Source organism: Nipponia nippon, unplaced genomic scaffold, assembly GCF_047370975.1.
Source record: "Nipponia nippon isolate SJK-2023a ecotype South Korea unplaced genomic scaffold, ASM4737097v1 scaffold_12, whole genome shotgun sequence".
NCBI lineage: Eukaryota > Metazoa > Chordata > Aves > Pelecaniformes > Threskiornithidae > Nipponia > Nipponia nippon.
The window spans coordinates 9,053,134-9,071,711 of record NW_028262313.1 but is presented as its reverse complement, the minus strand read 5'-3'; the positions used below and the strand labels follow the sequence as shown (position 1 = coordinate 9,071,711).

At 37.1% G+C, this 18,578-nt stretch overlaps 1 protein-coding gene across 5 annotated transcripts in view; it reads left to right on the top strand.

The window, feature by feature from the left end:
• MTM1 (myotubularin 1) overlaps positions 1-18,578 on the top strand; it is a 46,704-nt gene that overhangs the window by 20,607 nt on the left and 7,519 nt on the right. For all 5 annotated transcript variants that reach the window (XR_015702607.1, XR_015702608.1, XM_087748679.1 and 2 more), the window contains exons 8-12: positions 6,827-6,910; positions 8,125-8,274; positions 10,132-10,320; positions 14,000-14,185; positions 15,221-15,427. Coding sequence is in view for 3 of the 5 variants with exons in the window: in XM_087748679.1 (XP_087604805.1) it covers positions 6,827-6,910; positions 8,125-8,274; positions 10,132-10,320; positions 14,000-14,185; positions 15,221-15,427 (816 nt within the window). In the remaining 2 variants the exon portion in view is untranslated. The remainder of the gene's footprint in view (positions 1-6,826; positions 6,911-8,124; positions 8,275-10,131; positions 10,321-13,999; positions 14,186-15,220; positions 15,428-18,578) is intronic.

Sequence of the window (18,578 nt, the reverse complement as noted above, 5' to 3'; positions counted from 1 at the left end):
TATCATCAGGACAGTGAAGTTCTAAACCTTTATTGTCCTGATTTTTATCTGTATTTTTATATTTTATGTCAGATTTTTATCTGACTGATTTTTATCTGTAGTGGAACCACATCCTTAGAGTTGATCCTAAACAAGAACTTTCAGCGATGCCTTGCTTCTGTTTTCTTCATGCTATACCATTCTCACACAACTGGATGGTAAATACAGCCCAAAACATCATTTCTGAGTGGAGTGTACTTATTGTTTTCAAGATTTTCCTCCATCACCATCCCAAAAGCAGTGTTTGAGAGCCTATAATAAATCACAGGTCTTTGCGCAACTGTTCATCAGTATCTCAGGATTGCCCCGTGTGCTTACTTCCAGAAGCTAATTCTTGTCTCTCTCTGGTTTGAGCATAGGTTGGGTTCAGATCTCCTTGAATCAGTCACATAATGTAAAATCTGATAGCTCATCTGACTGGCAGCTTAGTTGATGTGGAACAAGCAGCTGTTATCCATAATCCTTTGTTGCATTTGCAGACTTGTGCTAATTGAAAGAAAATCCTTGCTGAAAGTGTTTTTTAAAAAGTTCAAGGAAAAAAAAACAAAACCAACAACAACAACAAAAACCAAACAAAAAACCAAAAGAAACTCCGTAAATTGAATGTTTGTATTACCCCACAAAAGATGAGATATATTTAGTCTCTGTAGTTTAGTTTCTGCATAGCAGCTGCTTCACTTCCTGATCTTATCATGAAACTACACATCATCATTTTTATCAGATTATTCGCCACCATAATACTTGCATGATATATATTTATTCCTAACCATGATAGCTCTGTGGGAATACCAGTTTTGATGAGACACGCTGGTAGTCATGCTGTCTGACCTCTCCCACTCCCAGTGTAGCTAGTTACCTTGGTAATTTAAAATGTCTGAGAGTCGGATCATGACAGTGTTGCTGTTGGATCTACAAAGATGATTTTTAGATGACAGTGAGGCCTGGCATAGGTGCCTATCTGGTGGAACACTTGATTTTGCAAAAAAAATCTTGAGGCTTCATTCTAAATGACTGACTTTGGTCTCAGTGCAATAATGGTGTAAGGTTACCATATTCGCAAATGATCAGAAGTTCCTTATGTAAATACTGCAATGTCTGATCTTAGTTTTTAGATGAACAGGTAAGACATAACTGTCTGAGTTGTAGTAATGGCGTATTAAAGGCAAGGATAATGATATCTTTATTTTCAAACACACTGAGAAACTGACAGCCTTTTCATTGAGTAAAAGCTTAGTGATTTGTAACGTATGAAAAGCATAAACCAGTAAGTTAGAAAAAACAATTGACTTTGCACATGCGTTAACACCTTCTTGTTCTAGTTTTGCTGCTTTCTTCTTTTGTAATGCATAAAGATTCGTCAAATATTTAATAAATTGTGTATGTTATGCTCATGTACAAGGTGAACATGTATTTATGTACTATGATTCCATAACTAGAGTAACTATACAACTACCTGTAAATAGACTGCTTGCCAAACTGTATTGTCAGATTGCAGCTGCTCTCTCCTTTATCTCCCACAACTACATTGTGTTGTGAGCAACCAGTGTATCGCGTATTATTTTTGTGTGCAAAATGGGAATGATAAATTGAATGTTGAAGGCAAGCACTTAGTCTGTAGCAGGACTGAAAAAGAGACTGTGTGTTGAAATTGTGGCTTAGCACCTGTGAGGAAGTAAACAGAATTATTTGCACAGTGAAGCATAAAAAGTAGCTTACCAAAAATGTTACAAGATTTGAAAGCCTTTTTTACAATGAAGTAGTAGCCTTCTGCTTCGAGGGAAGCAGTAGTCTTCTGCTTTTAGACTATGGATCTGCAATGAAATCCCAACTTCCCTTCTATGCAAAGAGGCTTTAATTTGCTTTTGCAAAAATCTTAACTGATGTATTACAAGTCTTACTTGTTTTTACCAACTACAGGTATTGATAAGTCACAAGCCTTGCACCCCATAAGTTTTTTGAGTGGTGATTTACTGTAATTTTTTAATATTTCTTACCTCTTTAACGCTTTCCTTTATTTCTTTGTTCTATTTCCCATGGCAGCCCCAAAAAATTTGAAACTGATTTTTAATTAGTTGATAGACTAATAGGAATTGATCGGCTTCCATCAGACACGCAGCACTAATCTCCATGAAACTTAGAACAGATGTGGTCAGTACATTGGAAGTGACCGCAAATGGCTTTGAACCCAAGATGAAATAAAACCAGTGAACAGTATAACGTAAGGTAAATCTATGCTTTATTCAAGTGGCTTTCAGCTAGCTGGTCTCAGAGCTGAGAGGAGGCAGGCCAGCTCAGGCTCGCTGCCTGAAACGCTGGTTTATTAAGCAGGTAGTCTGCCTGAAACTTGTACTGTTGCTTGTACTTAGTATCTTACCGAACTACTAGAGAGTTGGCTCAGGTGTACCTGTACAAACCACAGTTATGCTTTTGGATTATATGGTCATGATTTTAAAAAGCCTGTTCATGATCTAAAAAAAAAAAATCCAAAACACACTTTTACTGCAATATTGTTCTGAATCTGAATGTTTCTTGTGTGTAGGTTTTATTTTTTTTAAATTTCCAACCATTTTTGTGGAATTTAAATGCATCTCACGAAGCTGCAGTTGATTTAATTCCTAGGAAAAGAGGCTGGGTGCAATAGGAACTGTGGAGAAGTGTTTTTTATTGGAGAGGCAGGATTAACGGTGAGAGAAGGGAATGGGATTTTGTGCGTAGAGCGAAGAAAGAAATGAGTGGAGGCTAGGGTGGAGGCTCAGAGCACCTAAACTATTGTTTGGGGAGAAGGAGGGTTTGGCAGGGATGTACCATAGATGTGGAGGAAAGGAGAGATATGTGAAGAAGGCATGGATTGGAACTGGCCAACTTTTTATGATACTCTGGTATTTGAAAGGCTTGCCTGTGTGCATAATGACTGAGAGAGGTTGGCAGGGCTCTTCTGCTTTGTGGAGTCATGCAGTTCCTATAGATGGTCACGTAGTTTGCTTCACCGACCTTCCTCTGCCCTCCGTGCTCTGACGGATATAAATGCACACCCAGCTGGTCCGTGCTAAACGCCTGCGGGCAGTGAAGTGACTTCCCTGCTTTCATCCTGACACAAGAGGTGTGTGTATGTGAGGGGCACCAAGATGAAGGAACCTGTATCCACAAAAAACTAAGCCATGTATTTTTACTAAGATAGCACCTCTCAAATCTTACATCAAGTGATACGAGAACGTATGCAGAACATATTGTAAATGGCATAATTTTTTCTTCCCATAATTTCTTTCTGTTCCATTTGTCAATTTGGAGCATCAGAATAATAAAAGGTCCAATTCAACAAAAAAGTTATTTGATAGAAATTACTTCGCATTGCTCATTATCACATGTTTCTAATAAATAAAAGTAATGTACCAATGTGTGCTAAATATGGCTTGTACTGACACAAGTAAGAAAATACAATTGTTTTCAAGCATATATCTTATGTTTGCTTAAGTATATGATTCTTAGTATTAAAATTATTATAAATGTGACTTGCTTGTTACACTGAAGTTAAACTGTAGTTTGAAATTAAATAGAACTATGCAAAATGAGTATAAATGTATGTGGAGTTTACCTTCTCCTACTCTGGCTTTTCTCCTGTGTCCTGTTGGAATACATAGAGGGATACAAATTTTACTTTTATCTAATGAGCTGCTTAAGTGGACGTGAAAGTATGAAAACCTTAGGTTGAGAAATTACTTTAAACTGTATATTGCTGAGTGGAACCATGCTATGATTGTCAGAGTGGAAAAGGAAGCATTTTCACTCTTTGACACTGCTTTATATATTTATTTGTATATTTTGTTGTAAGAGATGGGCCTAAGGCAGGGTGGCGATGTTGCTGTATTTCAGACTCTAGCATTTAGTCTGGACTAAAGTTCTGTCTTCACTGAATATATCAAGACTTGAAATATCAAGTCTCAAGTGAAAGGCCATTGGGGGTGGTGGGGGCGGGATTCAGGTCTTTAATCTCTTTTGTACAATGACTAAGACTTTCAGTAATAACCACATTAACTGTACAGTCTGTACACAATGTGCACACGTAAGTGTGTGTATATAAGTTTTTTGTTATAATTTATTCAACTCTTGCAGAAGAAAAATAATTTTTAGTCTTCAGGTTTTTTAGATGCTGTTCAATTTTAAAGACTGTTCTTGTTGGAGTATACTTAGAGGTTTTTTTCTGAATTGCTCATATAAAAATCTAAGTCCAAACTTTACTGCATACACCTTTGCATTCATTTTAGTGTTCTGTTATTTGTTAGACTTCAGATTTTTGCTGGTTGATCCACGCTACTAATGATTTTTTTTTTCTTGAGCAATGTAGGAAGAATTTGCAGTACCTGGAATGTCAATAGAACTCATGAAGCTTAATTGTCAGCTTTAATAGTTGTGGGTTGTGTGACTGAAAGCTTTTGTAGCAGATGTGGTAAAGCTGCTGTATCTAAGCGTTTTAAATGAAACATGCTGTACATAGGAGGACATTGTTCTTTCGGAAAGGATTCTGATCCCCTCCTCATGCATAGTAAATTTAACCCTGATTTTTAAAAAGTGAAAACAAAATACACTTTTCCATCTGATTTCTTGTGGATTTTTTTTGTGGGTGACATGAGCAGCATAGCTGCCATTTGTTTATTTCTAGTTTGGAGCAGCACCTTCTTTATCAGCAAAATCTTCTATGTAACAGCTATCACAGTGCACTGTAATAAACTCATGTATTCTACTTATCAGGCCTTAAGCTGGGTAATTTTTAAGTTCTCACCAGGAAACTTGCAGTAAGTAGCAACTTAAATAAGTAACATATTCCTGCCTTTGAGACATCTTTTAAGTGATGTTAGGATTCCAGTGTTTGTTTCCGACTGTTACAAGATTCTCCTTTGTCTCTGGTTCCTTGGTGAATTCTTAGCATAGTTGCTCTTCGGGATATAGCAAATTGCTTTGGGGAGGAGGGGATGGTTCTTGTGTGTAGCTATTTATTAATAGTGCAGCAAATCAGTTGCATCTACTGCTTTAGATAGTGATATTCCTGTATTCCTGGTTTCCAATTAAACCAACCAACCTTTTTCAGTTTTTCTGCTTAACTTCTGATACTTGTACCTACTTCTAATGGAATGTTGTTTTTTTTTTTTTCTAATACAGTTGATGTCCACCTCTTTCCTTTTCCTTTCTTCATCTCTCCCTCCATCCAACATTATAGCAGTTTACTTAGTCAAAAGAATCTGTAATGTTTACTTACACTGAAGGCCTACCCCTTTAAAAAGGTGAAGACGTTCAGAAAACACAACTTGGGAATGCATCCTTTGCTTCTACAAACTTGCCAGTTAATGTACTTGCTCTAAAATACTGATTTCATTTAAAATTCTAGTTTCTAAAAGTACTGGGATAAAGTATCTTGTGTGAGCAGTAGCATCCTTTAAAAATACTTGTCGATTTGAAATACATGAGCAAAAAACCCCTCCTTTTGGAGGGATTGAGTTTTGTGTTTTGATTAGAGCTGTTTACTGTTCAAACCATTGTAAGGTATTAGGGTGAATAGAATTGCCTTGAGCCGCTAGGGTCTGCCTTCATAAGATCTAAAGAAACCTCCATCTGGGCCCATGGTGCACTTGTGAAGCATTGCCTTACTTCTGTAGATGTAATCATGCCACCTTAGAACCACGATGTTTTTTCTTGCTCGCCAGGTTTTCTGTATTTCTGCTTAGTTCAGGTCTATGCCTGTGAAAATGATGTAGATTTGGGATGTTCAGTTTAGCATTCAATTTATTCTTTTAATGTCTTTGAATAGCTAGGAGACTTTCAGGTTTTTTGTTACAAAGGAGCTTGTGCTCGCTGCTTTTTTTTTTTTTTTTTTTTTTGGAACAACTTACTTTCGTGCTCCAGTTGGCATCTGAAGAATTCGTAAGCCACCAAAATCAATTTTCTCAATGAAGGAGATTCTTAAAATAAACATTACTTTTGCTTTCATCATAACCTGTAAAAACAAGCCAAGGAAAAAAGGGCTTAGTTCGGTAATACAGCCCCCTTGGAACTGGTTGAAAGGAGAAGGAAGCTGAAACGTATGAGAAAGCTGTGAGAACCCTGGGTGAGGATGCTGTGTTGTATAAAGGAGTCTTGAGAGTGAGCAACAAAGCAAGAGGAAAGTAGGTAGTGTAACCTGCTAACAACGTATTTTGTTTCATTTTCAATGGCAACTTTTAAATTTTCATGGAGTTTTACAGTAAACTGCGTTTCTGTTAGTAAGGATCAGCTGGGGAGAGGATGCAGAAAGAAGGCTGCTTCCTAATGGCAATGAATAGCAATTAAAACCTTTTTACACTTTCAATTCAGCATCTAATATTTTATGTAGTAATTGCAGCTGTACCTATTAGAGAAATTTTGGTGACAAGATGGTAGTTTATTTGGTGAGGATGTGAAATATGGGAAATAAACTGTTATAAACTATTTTAAAACATTAAACATTTCAACCTCCTGACAGTAAAAAAAAAAAAATCCAGTGGTTTAAGCACTGTGATTTTTATTATTTTGTCAAGTCTTGTTCCAGCTATTGTCGCATTTTCATTGTTTCATTAGCAGATCTGTATTGTTTGTTACTTCTTGCTCTTTGCTTTACAGTCTATATTATAAATATCAGATTTAAATGGAGAGAATGAGGCTGGCATGAAAAAGTCAGTCCTATTTTGTGGCAGGCATTTGGGTGTAACTGATGATGGGCCCTCACATTTGCCACTTTCAGTCAGAGTTCGGTGTAATAAGCTTCTTTTACATCCCACAGCTTTTTTTTGCATTTGCGAATGAAGAAAAGTTTCCTGAAAATGGATGGATGGTGTACAATCCGATGTCCGAATACAGGAGACAAGTGAGTTAAAGTTGCTGTTGCCTGTTGCTTTCATATCTGACTACTTACATAGAGGAGTTATTGTTTGTACATTTCTCTGATCAGCTCTTTTGTGGGGGGAGCTGAGAATGGGAGATGAAAATACAACTTGAAAAAAAGCAAAGAAATAAAACACGAACCTTCAAAAAATTAGAATGTCGCAGGAAGGTAGTTTGCTCTTTGAAGGAAGTTATTGATACCTCTTACAATGTGCCACTGTTAAGTGAGCAGGGGGTGGGGAGAATGTACCAAATATGTAACTACTGTGTCCTAAATATAGATTTGATTTGGTCTACTTCTTCCTGAAGTGAAGGGGGAAAAAAAAAGCTTATTTTAGAAACAGCGTTGCTTTACAGAGGTTATTTATATGTCTATCACTATTCTACCTTGCTCTTTAGGTGATTTTGGAAAAACGTCAATGGAAGAGGATGATATATTTAATTTTAAAATGTCTTTTAGACTATTTTTGCTTTACGACATGTTTGTTTGAAAGATTTAAATAGCAAACAATAAGGACTTCCTTAGATTTTTTTTTTTCTCCTCCATAGTTTTTTGGTTCAAGGTTTAGAGGCCTAAGACCCAAAAAAGGTAAAACACAAACACCCACACAAACCCCTGTGTGCGTGCGTGGAGGGCTTATCAGGCTTTCTCAATTTCCTGGCTGCTGTTTGTGAAATGCCTTACTGAGCAGACTGCAGCTAAAAGTTGTTGTTTCTCAATAAGAAAGCTATTATGAATCTTATTTTTAACCTGAAGGTAGTATCAAGCTGCAGGGAGGAAAGGTTGAGATGAGACTTCTTCCCCCTGTTGTCAGGACCACAGTCTCTTTTCAGCAGGCAAAATGGAAAGGCAGAGCTTTGAGGGAGAAGAGAAGGCAATTTTCTTTCCTCAATCCCACAGTTAAAGAAATACATCTGCTAGTTTTAATCGTTTTGAAACTTGTTGTAAGAATAGAATTGTGTATGTAAGAGTATATGAGATAGCTATGCAGTTGTTTAAGGCTGTGAATCCATCAGCAATGAGCAATTTTGTGTGGTCTTGTAATCTTTTTCTTCTGTTGTTTTGAAACAGTGCTGTAGTTAGGTTAAATTGGTAGGCTGTTGCCACCATGTGGCCATAGTGTCATGTAAAATTCAAGAGCAGAATTATTATTTTTCAGCCAAAACCAGATTGAGAAACTTTGTGTTACATTTTAGGGACTGCCTAATGAACGGTGGCGAGTAACGTTTATTAATGAACATTACGGACTGTGTGACACGTATCCGTCGCTCTTAGTAGTGCCATATAATGCAACAGACGATGATCTCAAGAAAGTTGCGGCCTTTAGGTCCCGAAATAGAATCCCGGTGAGTATTACGTGATGAAAGTTACCTTATAGTGTAGCTAGTTTTGAGTATGCATCCAAACAACTTCTTGCTGAACATGACACAGAGGGTGCTTTTTTTGGAAATGGTTACAGCAAAATAGTTTTGATTGGCTGGTGGTTTTTACTGCTTGAAACTAGTGTCTTGGCCAAGCCACGTTTCCGTTTTTCCCCCACAACAATCACCCATTCCAACTTTGTTGGTTTTAACTTGACTTCTCTAGTAACAACTGCCAGCATTGCAGATTCCCTTTTCTTAATGAAGTATGAGCCTTAGACTGCCATCTGTACTAGTTTGTTGACTATTGTTGGATGCACATAAAAAGTGATAGCAAATGTTATCCTCCTGTAAGCAAACCGCATGGCATTTAAACATAGTTCCAATGGTCGGTCCTAAAATAAGACCTCATGCATAGTCTCTGTAGTGAATTCTTGGGCTTTTTAGCCCTTTAACTTGGGCTGTGGAATTTAAGATAAACCCATTTAATTTTGGGGTATATTTCTGTAACTAAAATTCTTTGACGTGAGAGAATTTTTATGTATCGGCTCTCTACAGCAGTATAGAAAATATTAATTTCTATCACAATACAATCTGTTTTAACTAGTATTTCAACTTGGCAAACTCAGAAGGGGTGCTAGATTCTTAGTAGCAGAAAGCTGCCTTTGGATCTCAGTTAATTTCAAACAGATGCGAAATTCAATATGATAAATATTTATTAGATATGGTATTTACTGACAGACTAGGCCTGTAATTATAAATTTACTATATATACACACATATGTATATGTATAATATATAACGTGTATAAAATATATATGTTAAATATATAGTGTGTGCATATAATTTTTATAACCTAGCTGTATGTTCTCTGTCATCTCAAAATTCATGACAGGGCTTTTGTATGCCTGTACAGTGAGAGTCATTTCCTTGGTAATAGTAATTTTATTCTTGTCAGGAAATAACCAATCATACTCACCCACGCACCCACTGACAGGTCTCGTTTCTAGATATACAACTGAGGGTTGTATTTCAGGAGTGAATACTTTCTGAGGATTTTTTTTCTTTTTGTTTGAACTCTGATGTACTTTCACCCCGTAACCCACAACTTTCAGTCTGGGTGAGAACACTGTTTCTTAATATTCTTCAGCGATGAAGTTGGAGTTTTTGCCTGCTTCTTGGGGTGCTTATCTTTAATCTCTTGCGCTGCAATCTGTTCCCTGGGCAGCTCCCTGTCTCTTGTTTGTGCTAAGTCCCCTCTGGCTCAGAAGAACAGAAGCAAAGGCAGCATGCACTCTGCTCCAGTGCCTTCTCTTTGTGAAGAGGGCTGAGGAACAAAATGTGCTTTAAAGAGAAGGGGAAACATTCAAGATACTGCAGAAAGGTTCAGCTTTCCTTCCTTATCCAAAAAAAGAGAAAAGTTGTTCTTGTAGAACTGGAGCATCTTAGTCACTGTTTCTACAATGAGTTCATTCTTCTGAATTGTTTCTTAGTTTCAGCAGGCATTGCTATGTTTCCAGTTTGCTTTTCAGAATTATTTGTGCAACCTAAGACTTGTAGGAAAATATTAAAATACCCTGGATTATATAGGTAAGTATAATTTCAATAAGAGTTAAATATGTAAGAGAATGAACTCTTCTAAAGATTATTATTATTAAATTTTATAAGACATTTATAAGACTTATAAGTGGAAGCAGTTGAGATGCCTGGGGATTATCTTTTGAAGAAATAAAATGTGTTAATTTTCATATTATCTATTTTAAAGAATGCAACTTTAAAATTTAAAGTTATGATTCTTTAAGAAAATTTATTTCTTCTAATGTGTTTTTGACATGTGACTAGGTTCTGTCATGGATTCATCCAGAGACTCAAGCTGTTGTTATGCGCTGCAGTCAACCCCTTGTTGGAATGAGTGGCAAGCGGAATAAAGATGATGAAAGATATCTTGATATCATCAGGGAGGCTAATGGGCAAATCTCAAAACTGACCATCTATGATGCTAGGCCCAATGTCAATGCAGTCGCAAACAAGGTAAACAGATGCTTAATAGTCTTATTTGTGAAGAGGGGTGGGGAGGAGACTTAGTTTGAAGTTTACTGTGAGGAGGTTTTGGGGAACAGTAGTCATCTTAATGTAGATAAATTTACATAATCAAAGACTGAGGCTCAAGGTCATGAAAGGACATGAGTGCCTAAGTAGGTCAAAAGCAGGGTTTCAGGACCATATGTGGATTTCCAGACATGCTTTACCCTGTCTGTTATCAGTGAAGCACAGATCTTAGCATGGGACTGAAATCAGTGATATGACTACACTCTGCACTGTGAGGTAGATGTAGGCTGAGCTGTAGAGCATGTCCTCTGTTGGAATGACATGCCACCTCTGTGCAAGCCACAGCTCTGCTTCATATCCTCTGGGAAAACTGTATCCTGGAAAGGCTGTGCGCATAAAGCCAAGCCCACGGATAGGCATCTTGTCTTTGGTGCTTCCTAACCATTACATGAACCACTTCAGACTTATCTGGGCATCCAGCAAATAAGGAGAAGGGGATGAATAAGTTAATTTGGGGGTTTGCAGTCTAAACAGCAGTATGGGTATGATCTTGGATACCTAGATACCTGTTCTTCCCTAGGTGCCTGTAGTTGGTAAGTGCAGTAACAGAAGTAGTGTTTCCATCTGACAAAATGACCATTTCTGCACTAGTCTGCGATCAAAGTCTAAATGGGATCAGAATCGTAGAACAGCCCAGGTTGGAAGGGACCTCAAAAGATCATCTGGTCCAACCTTTCAAGAAGAAAGGTGCCTTGATGTTCCCTCTGCTCCCCCCCAACACTGGTGAGGACCAGATTGTTCAGGCATACTCAGATAATGCCAGTCAGTGTTATATTTGGCGTGGAGCACAGCAGACATGGACGTACTCCGTGTTTATATGAAAAGCCTAGTTAGGGAGAGGCGGTGAAGGACCCAAGTTTAATGCTTTCTTAGTATGAGAATGTACCAACTTCATTCCCTCCATGCCTAGGATCATCCCTTACCACTGAACTTCAAGCACAAATAACTGGATGCGCTCTTCAGTACTTACTAGTGAAGTTGTGTGTCTGCGCAGCAAAGAGCGTGAGAGAGATGAGTTCAAGAGGTTTGAGATCTTAGTGAAACGATGAGTGTGCTTATCTGGGAGAGAAGGAGTTCTAGCTTCTGAATAGTTTTTTGGCACAAAATGAATACTAATTTAGTGGAATGAGTCCTCTTCGATGTTTGTGCTGAAAGGAACATGAAATGGTAAAACTTCTTTGCCTCTAGGAGGTTTATATGTAACAAATGTTAAGTTGCTTCAGAATTCAAGAGGGACAATAATGTTAGTCTTTTGCTCTGTGCAACTTAAACGCAGGCATCTGTACCTTTACAGCCCTCTTCTATATAATAGAAAATATAACTTATTAAGCAAGCATATATAGCACACGTGTACACACATGTATAGCACACATTCTTTCAGAGACTCTATCCTAGGGGCTCTTTGGCTAGGTTTTAATCTGATGGTTTGTATTTTGAGGGTCTGCCTCAATTGCTTGCGTTTTACTCTACAAATTGCATTATCCTCTGCACACTAAATTTTCATGGGTGAACAAAACATGTAATCCTTCTCCTTGCCTTGTGAAAAGAATGCCAATTCTTACATTAACTTAAATTTTTCCCCAGTTCTTGGACAAACTCAAATTTTTACCCCATTTGTTTCAAAGATGTATTATGGCCAAACTTTGTACATGCGTACTTATTGAAGCATGAAGCACAGTTTTCAGCTTTTTAAAATGGTCTGTGCATTTCACCCATGTGTTTTAATTAACTCCTGATTATGTCTAGATATGAAATACTCAATCATAGCAGTAAAAGCAGTAGAGTGCATTTCTGGCTCTGAGGGACAATGACATATAGAGTGCAAGCCAGTGTTGATCAGCACTGGAAAAAGTTTTCTTGAACAGCTGTGAAGATTAGTATAAGCCAAGTCTTGGGCTACGCTACTCATGCATTCCTGTGTTCTTTGTACATAGGTCAAGACCACACAGTCAGTAGGAGTTGCAGCAGCCCTGAGGCTATAATTACGCTCATTCCTCACCAGGATTTCATAATACTCAAAGGAAAGAGAAAAAAATACAATCATTACTACTTTTAGCGCAGAGCCTGGCAGCTCTGAGAATACCCCCACATCTGAGGAAGGAGATAGGGAGCATAGAATAGAGATACTGTGCTACGATACAGAAATCTAGGTGATGCTAATGGGGAAAAGCTTTACCGCACTTTAGGTTGTTGTCTGGTGTGTAGTTGGTGGCTGTAACAGCTTATAAAGGCAAAATCTGTTTATCACAATTCATGGCATGGCATGTTTTTGCTGTCTGCAGGAAATGCTGTGATTTTGCAGCTATCTTTGGAAAACCGCATCAGTGGTACTATGTCCTAAAATATGTGTGGTTTTTCCACTTCCTTTTGTGACCAGGCACATCCTCTGCTGTGGTGGTGATTAAATGTTTTGAGAGAGCAGCAGTAGAATAGACTTTTTATTTTATGTGGCTCTTTAATTTCTTAACAATCTCAATACATGTTTAGTCTTCAGCAATTAAATTTAATGTTAGAAAAGTTACTTTAAAGTAAACTTTAATGTTATTACTAATTTACTTCTTAGAGGCAGAATCTAAGATTATTGAACTTAATTCTTAAATGAAACTTATAGCTTATTCTTAACTGAACTCTTAAATTTAATTTTATTTGGCCAACCATTTGATCATTTTTATCTATTTCAATGTCAGTTCAATTTTAGTAGTAAATAACTAGGTAGTTTAAACACAGGAAAGACATTTTTTTTCTTTTCTTGGTAGCAAGTTTGCACTGGTAAACCTGAGATTTGCTCTTTTTTGAATTAGTGGTGTAAAGAAACAGACAAATCCTTTCGACTGAATTTCTTTCTATTGGTACAGAAACAAAGACATGAGTGAATTTATTCCCTGGAAGTGGTGATCTAATATGTTATGAATAATTGCTGTTTTGTGTGATGTACTTTACGTTTTAATTTAACCATAATAATATGTCTGGGAAATAAGTAGATTTCTTTTGTACTCAGAATCATGAGTTTGTTTAATCCTTGGTGGGAAAAGTTGAACATAAATGAAGAAAAAAAAAATTGACATTGTAATGTCAGTTGGTCAAGGAAAAGCTGTTTCCACCATGAATCTCAAAAGTAATGAGGAAGGTACAAATGTCTTTTTATTCTCAAAGTAGTCTGAGCCCTGACTGATGTGATGCTGGCCCACTGTCCCTTACCTAGCTAGTTCAATCCTATTCAAAGGTCTTCAGGCCCAACAATGCAAACAAACTTTCAGTGTTAATCTAAAAGAATTAATTTTCCCGTTTAGGGTTACTCCCTTGAGGTTTTGAAAGGAACTAGGCTAGCTGGAGCAAGTTGAACGTCTTTCTGGCCATGTGATATACTTAATACACTTTGTCCTTTTGGACAAAGGAAAGCCCCCAAGTATTCTTCTCCAGCATTTGCCTCTCCAAAGCTTGTATCTGAGACTTGATGAGACTTTAAGCAAGCAACTGAAATTATATATTGCCCAACTACAAAATAAAATATAAATAAAATTCAGTCCCTTCTTGCTCTGTTGAAAAGCTGCTACAACAGTGTATATATGACTAAAGTTAATTTTAGATCTCTTGTTTGTAGGCAACTGGGGGAGGATATGAAGGTGAAGATGCGTATCCCAACGCAGAACTTTTCTTCTTGGACATTCATAATATTCATGTCATGCGGGAATCTTTGAAGAAGTTGAAGGACATTGTTTATCCTAATGTGGAAGAATCACACTGGTTGTCGAGTCTGGAATCAACTCATTGGTTAGAGCACATAAAGGTAACTTTTTGCTGTTTGTTTGAAAAAACATTTGTCCAAATCTGTCGTATCAGACTTGCTTTCTTTGCTAGACTTTGAGATAGTTCTGATATGGAATACATCGAACTACTTGGACTACAAAACCAGCATCATGGAGTGTTGGCTCTTTGCCAACCAGTCTTAGAGTATGTTATGAGGTATCATGGCTAAGAAACAGTAAGTGAAATCCAATGTTTACTGTCTGCCTCAAGTCAAATGTTAGTCTTTAATAGAGGAATGCAGAGGATTGTTAGTCTGATGGTCTTTACCTGGTTTCTAGCAATACAAGACTACAGATAATTGTCATTGTGAAGGATTAGTAATTACTTTAGTTGTCAGGATGTATGTGACTATTTTGTGAATTATGGTTTTGTAAATAAAACTTGTAGATTTATTTGTACATTTTGTAATTTTCATCTTGTAGCACAAATAAAATACTTGAACTGGTAATTCAGCAGTGTTCTTACTAGTTGACCTTTGAACCTTTTGCCTCAAGTACAGCTGTGCAAAAGTATTTAGAGTATTCTGTAACGAATCCTACTTAATAAAATTTTCAATTTAAGTTAATATTTGGAAAATAAGCATATTAGAAGGGTACAAGTTCCTTTTTCCAACAGCTGAGATATTTCAGTAATTTAGTTCAAAGAAAGAAGCCAAATGAAATACAGAATTTTTAGAGAGCATATCCTATGGTAAATCCTCTCTTTCTTTGAAAAAGAAGCTTATGTTCTTCGGTTTATCAAGGTTACTATTTTCTGCCCCTTTTTTAAGAATTTGCTGTGAGATGAATTAGATCTTACTAAGGGATTAGGGAACCAATCTGTTTCTCTCTTTTTATACACGAAATTGACTTGATCTCCTAGAAAATTCTTTTCCAATTAACTACACCATGCTCTTTAGGTCTTTTAATGGAAACAGTATCAATTTAGATACTGTGTAGATACAAAGAAATCAATCTGTTTTTGTTAGAATGATAATACTAATCTGTGGTGTTCGGTGTCTGTTCCTCTTTGCTAGCTTGTCTTGACAGGAGCTATTCAAGTGGCAGACAAGGTATCCTCAGGAAGGAGCTCTGTGTTGGTTCACTGCAGTGACGGCTGGGACCGGACAGCACAGCTAACGTCGCTGGCCATGCTGATGCTAGACAGCTACTACAGAACCATTGAAGGCTTTGAAGTTCTGGTGCAAAAAGAGTGGATAAGCTTTGGACACAAATTTGCATCGGTAAGAATTAGAAGATAATTGCATGGACCATGCAACATTAACATTCTAAAAAGCTTTTAATGTTAAACTACTTACTGTGCCAAGGTTTGATAATTCTTTTCATTATTTTGGAATTCTGATTTAAAACTTTTCCAGGTAAATCGGAGCAGAGCTTTTGTTTTTGGACCTGTTTGGTTAATATTTTTTTGCTATTCTTTCTCTGAGAACTCATGTTTTGTCCTTTACACCCTTTTAAAAACACAGAATTGCTAGGGTTACTGTGGTTATTGAGCAAAGAAAATAAGAAGGCAGAAAAATTGTCCTCCCAAACTTTTCAGAAGAAGATCGAATAAGGCTGGGACGTGCGGCTTCGCCCTTACCCTCCCTTTGGGCTATTTAGAATGTCAGGAGAGGCAGATGAATGAGTCTAGCCAATGTCTTTTAAGTGATGTTTTGAATACTTCTTCCCAAATCTTCTAAACTTGTCATAATAGCTCTCAAGAGGCTGTCACTGGTAATGCCAGCTCTAGTTCTGTTCAGTTGTCTTCTGGATGCTTAGAAGATTAAGTAGAAATTGTCTGTAGCAAGTCCTTAATATTCTACCCATGGATAATGCAAAGTCAAGGGTGTTTGTGTTAGGGAACTTTCAGTGTTAGTGGAACTTCTCTTAAATTTGGCAGCTAACCATTTAACCAGGAAATCTGTACGAGGAACCTGGAGAAGCAGAATAGGTTGCCAGGGAGAGTGTGCTGGGATATGTAATCATAAAACATAAGTTGGGACCTTTACAACAGTGTTACTTGTTGATGCTGAACCTTGTAATTCACAGTAAGAAGTTTCCACACCTTCAGTAGAAGTTATTTGCACAGACAATTTGTCTGTAGTGGAATATTCTAAAGATATTACTTAATATTGCTAAAATTGGGAAAATAGGCAATCTGGAAAAATCAAGAAGTAGAAAAATATACCTATGCATGTATTTCATGCCCATTTTACATTTGCAAGAGTGTCTCAGTCATTTGGAAATTCATGTATAGCTACTCAGCGTGAATCGCTTCACCATTTAAGTGTCCTTGTAGTCTGCGGCAGTCTTTGATCTGACATTTGAAAGGTGCTTTGAGGCTTTCAGGAGATTTGGATTTTGATTGTTGGGCGCGATATCTGCTGTAGTCCAGTTTTTTGTGTACTTACCTGTAGTCTTCTAGTAGTGATGTGTTATATAAACCTTTGAAGTATTCTGTCTTGGTACAGCCACAGGAAAACGCTGGCTTGCCTTTTTATTTTCTTATTTTGTATTTTTAAAAAACGTTATAGTCATGATGCAGATAAAATTACATTGTATAACTAGAAGACTTGTGTTATACCATAACAATGTTAAACATACGTTTAACATGTTAAACCATAACACTAGTGCATGTGTTATGGTTTAGCACAAAGCTTAAAAAGAGAGATCTGTGTCCTTTACCATTATGAATAAATTCCAGTAACCTGTGATTCTTTTTATTAAACCATTAATTTTAGTTTGAGTAATCAAAGGAGTTTGTTCTCTCTCAACAGATAATATTTTTCTCCTATTAGCGAGGTAGGACTTCTGCGCCCCTTCCAGAGGACCAGCTTAGTCCACTGGTTCATCTCTGACAATGTAGCAGCAATAAGGGTGATTTAAACAGCTTGCTTTTGCTTAAACTACTATTTTATTTTCCCAACTTGCTCACTCAAGTAGTAATCTTTGGAAGTGGTTGAAGCCACTCTCCTCTAGCCATCTGCTCTTTTCTGAGAGTACCGTATATTTTGATTTGATGGGTTGTTTAGCTTATAGTGAAGGCAGTCCTTTTCAGGAGTGTTCTGTAGAATAAAAACTGATAATGCAAGCAGAAAATATTTTGGTTATATACATGCTCTGTTTTAGTTTGGTAATTATTTGATAGAACTGTGGGTTTTAATAGTGAGAACTAGGCACTTCAGTGCAGTTAGCATTTCCTGAACCTCATCTCTGAAACTATTGTTGTTATGCCTCCCTTCAAGTGGGGAGTTGGAGAAGAGTAGGACGTTTCTTATATTGTCTGGGTTAGAGCAAGCTTCATGTTTTCATGTTACCAGGGTTGCAATTTGTTTTACTAACAAATAACTAAATAGTAGGCTACTTAATAGCAAATACAGGGAGGAACTATCTAATGAAGTGCACGATAAGTTTCCTTGTTGAAAAGGAATTCCCTACCCCAGCTTTTCTATGTATAGTGAACTTAGTGCACTATCCAGATGATGAAATTGTTACTGTATGGAATGTCGTTCTAATAATGCATTCTACTATAAGAAACACGAGACACGTTTCCATATAGATGGAAAATACTTAGACATCCTAAAACTGCTAACCATAGTGAAAGTGGAAGGGCTTTCACTGCTTACCAAACACACATATGACTCTGTTACCAGATACCACGTATTTTAAACCATGAAAACTGGAGAGCAAGGAGGCCAGTTTATTTGTCTTCCCTATAGTGCTTTTCTAGTCATTTGCCGCTGTTGCCTGCGTTCAGCTACAATCTCTCATCTCCCTCTATTTCCTGCCATCCAATTCTATTAAACTATCTTGCAAATCATTGTAAAAGTAGTGTAGTGGTTTTATCATTTTTCACATCCTTAAGATATTAAGCCTGCTATCCTACAGGCAGATAGACAACATCTTAGTTCAATATACATGCTCTTCTTTTGTCTCCTCCAGGCAAGTATATTCAAGCAGAGTTTTGGAGTTAATAGAATCTCTTTTCCCTGAATCTCTTATCTGTTCTCAGCTATCAAATGTGAAAAGGAAGGAAACAGCTTTTACCAAACCTACCTTTTGTCTGTGGGGAGAATTCCTTTGTCACTTTGCACTCCTCAGAATAAGCGGCTCACCCAAACTTTAAAAATGTGCGTTAATTTTCTGTCAAGAACATGATGGTTTCTTTGAGCTTGCTCATGTTCACTGACTACCTCAGGGTCAATCTTCAGGTTCAAGTGTGGAGGGGGAAGAGGAGAATCTGTGTGGGTAGCTTGATAATCTAGGTTCTCCAGTGGCTTAAATTACAAAAGAAGACAAAGTACATAACTTGGCTTTTGACAAACTTATTACGTAAATATAGTTCAAAATATGTCTTGAGTATTTGCAAGGTAATGGATGCTTTAACAGTTC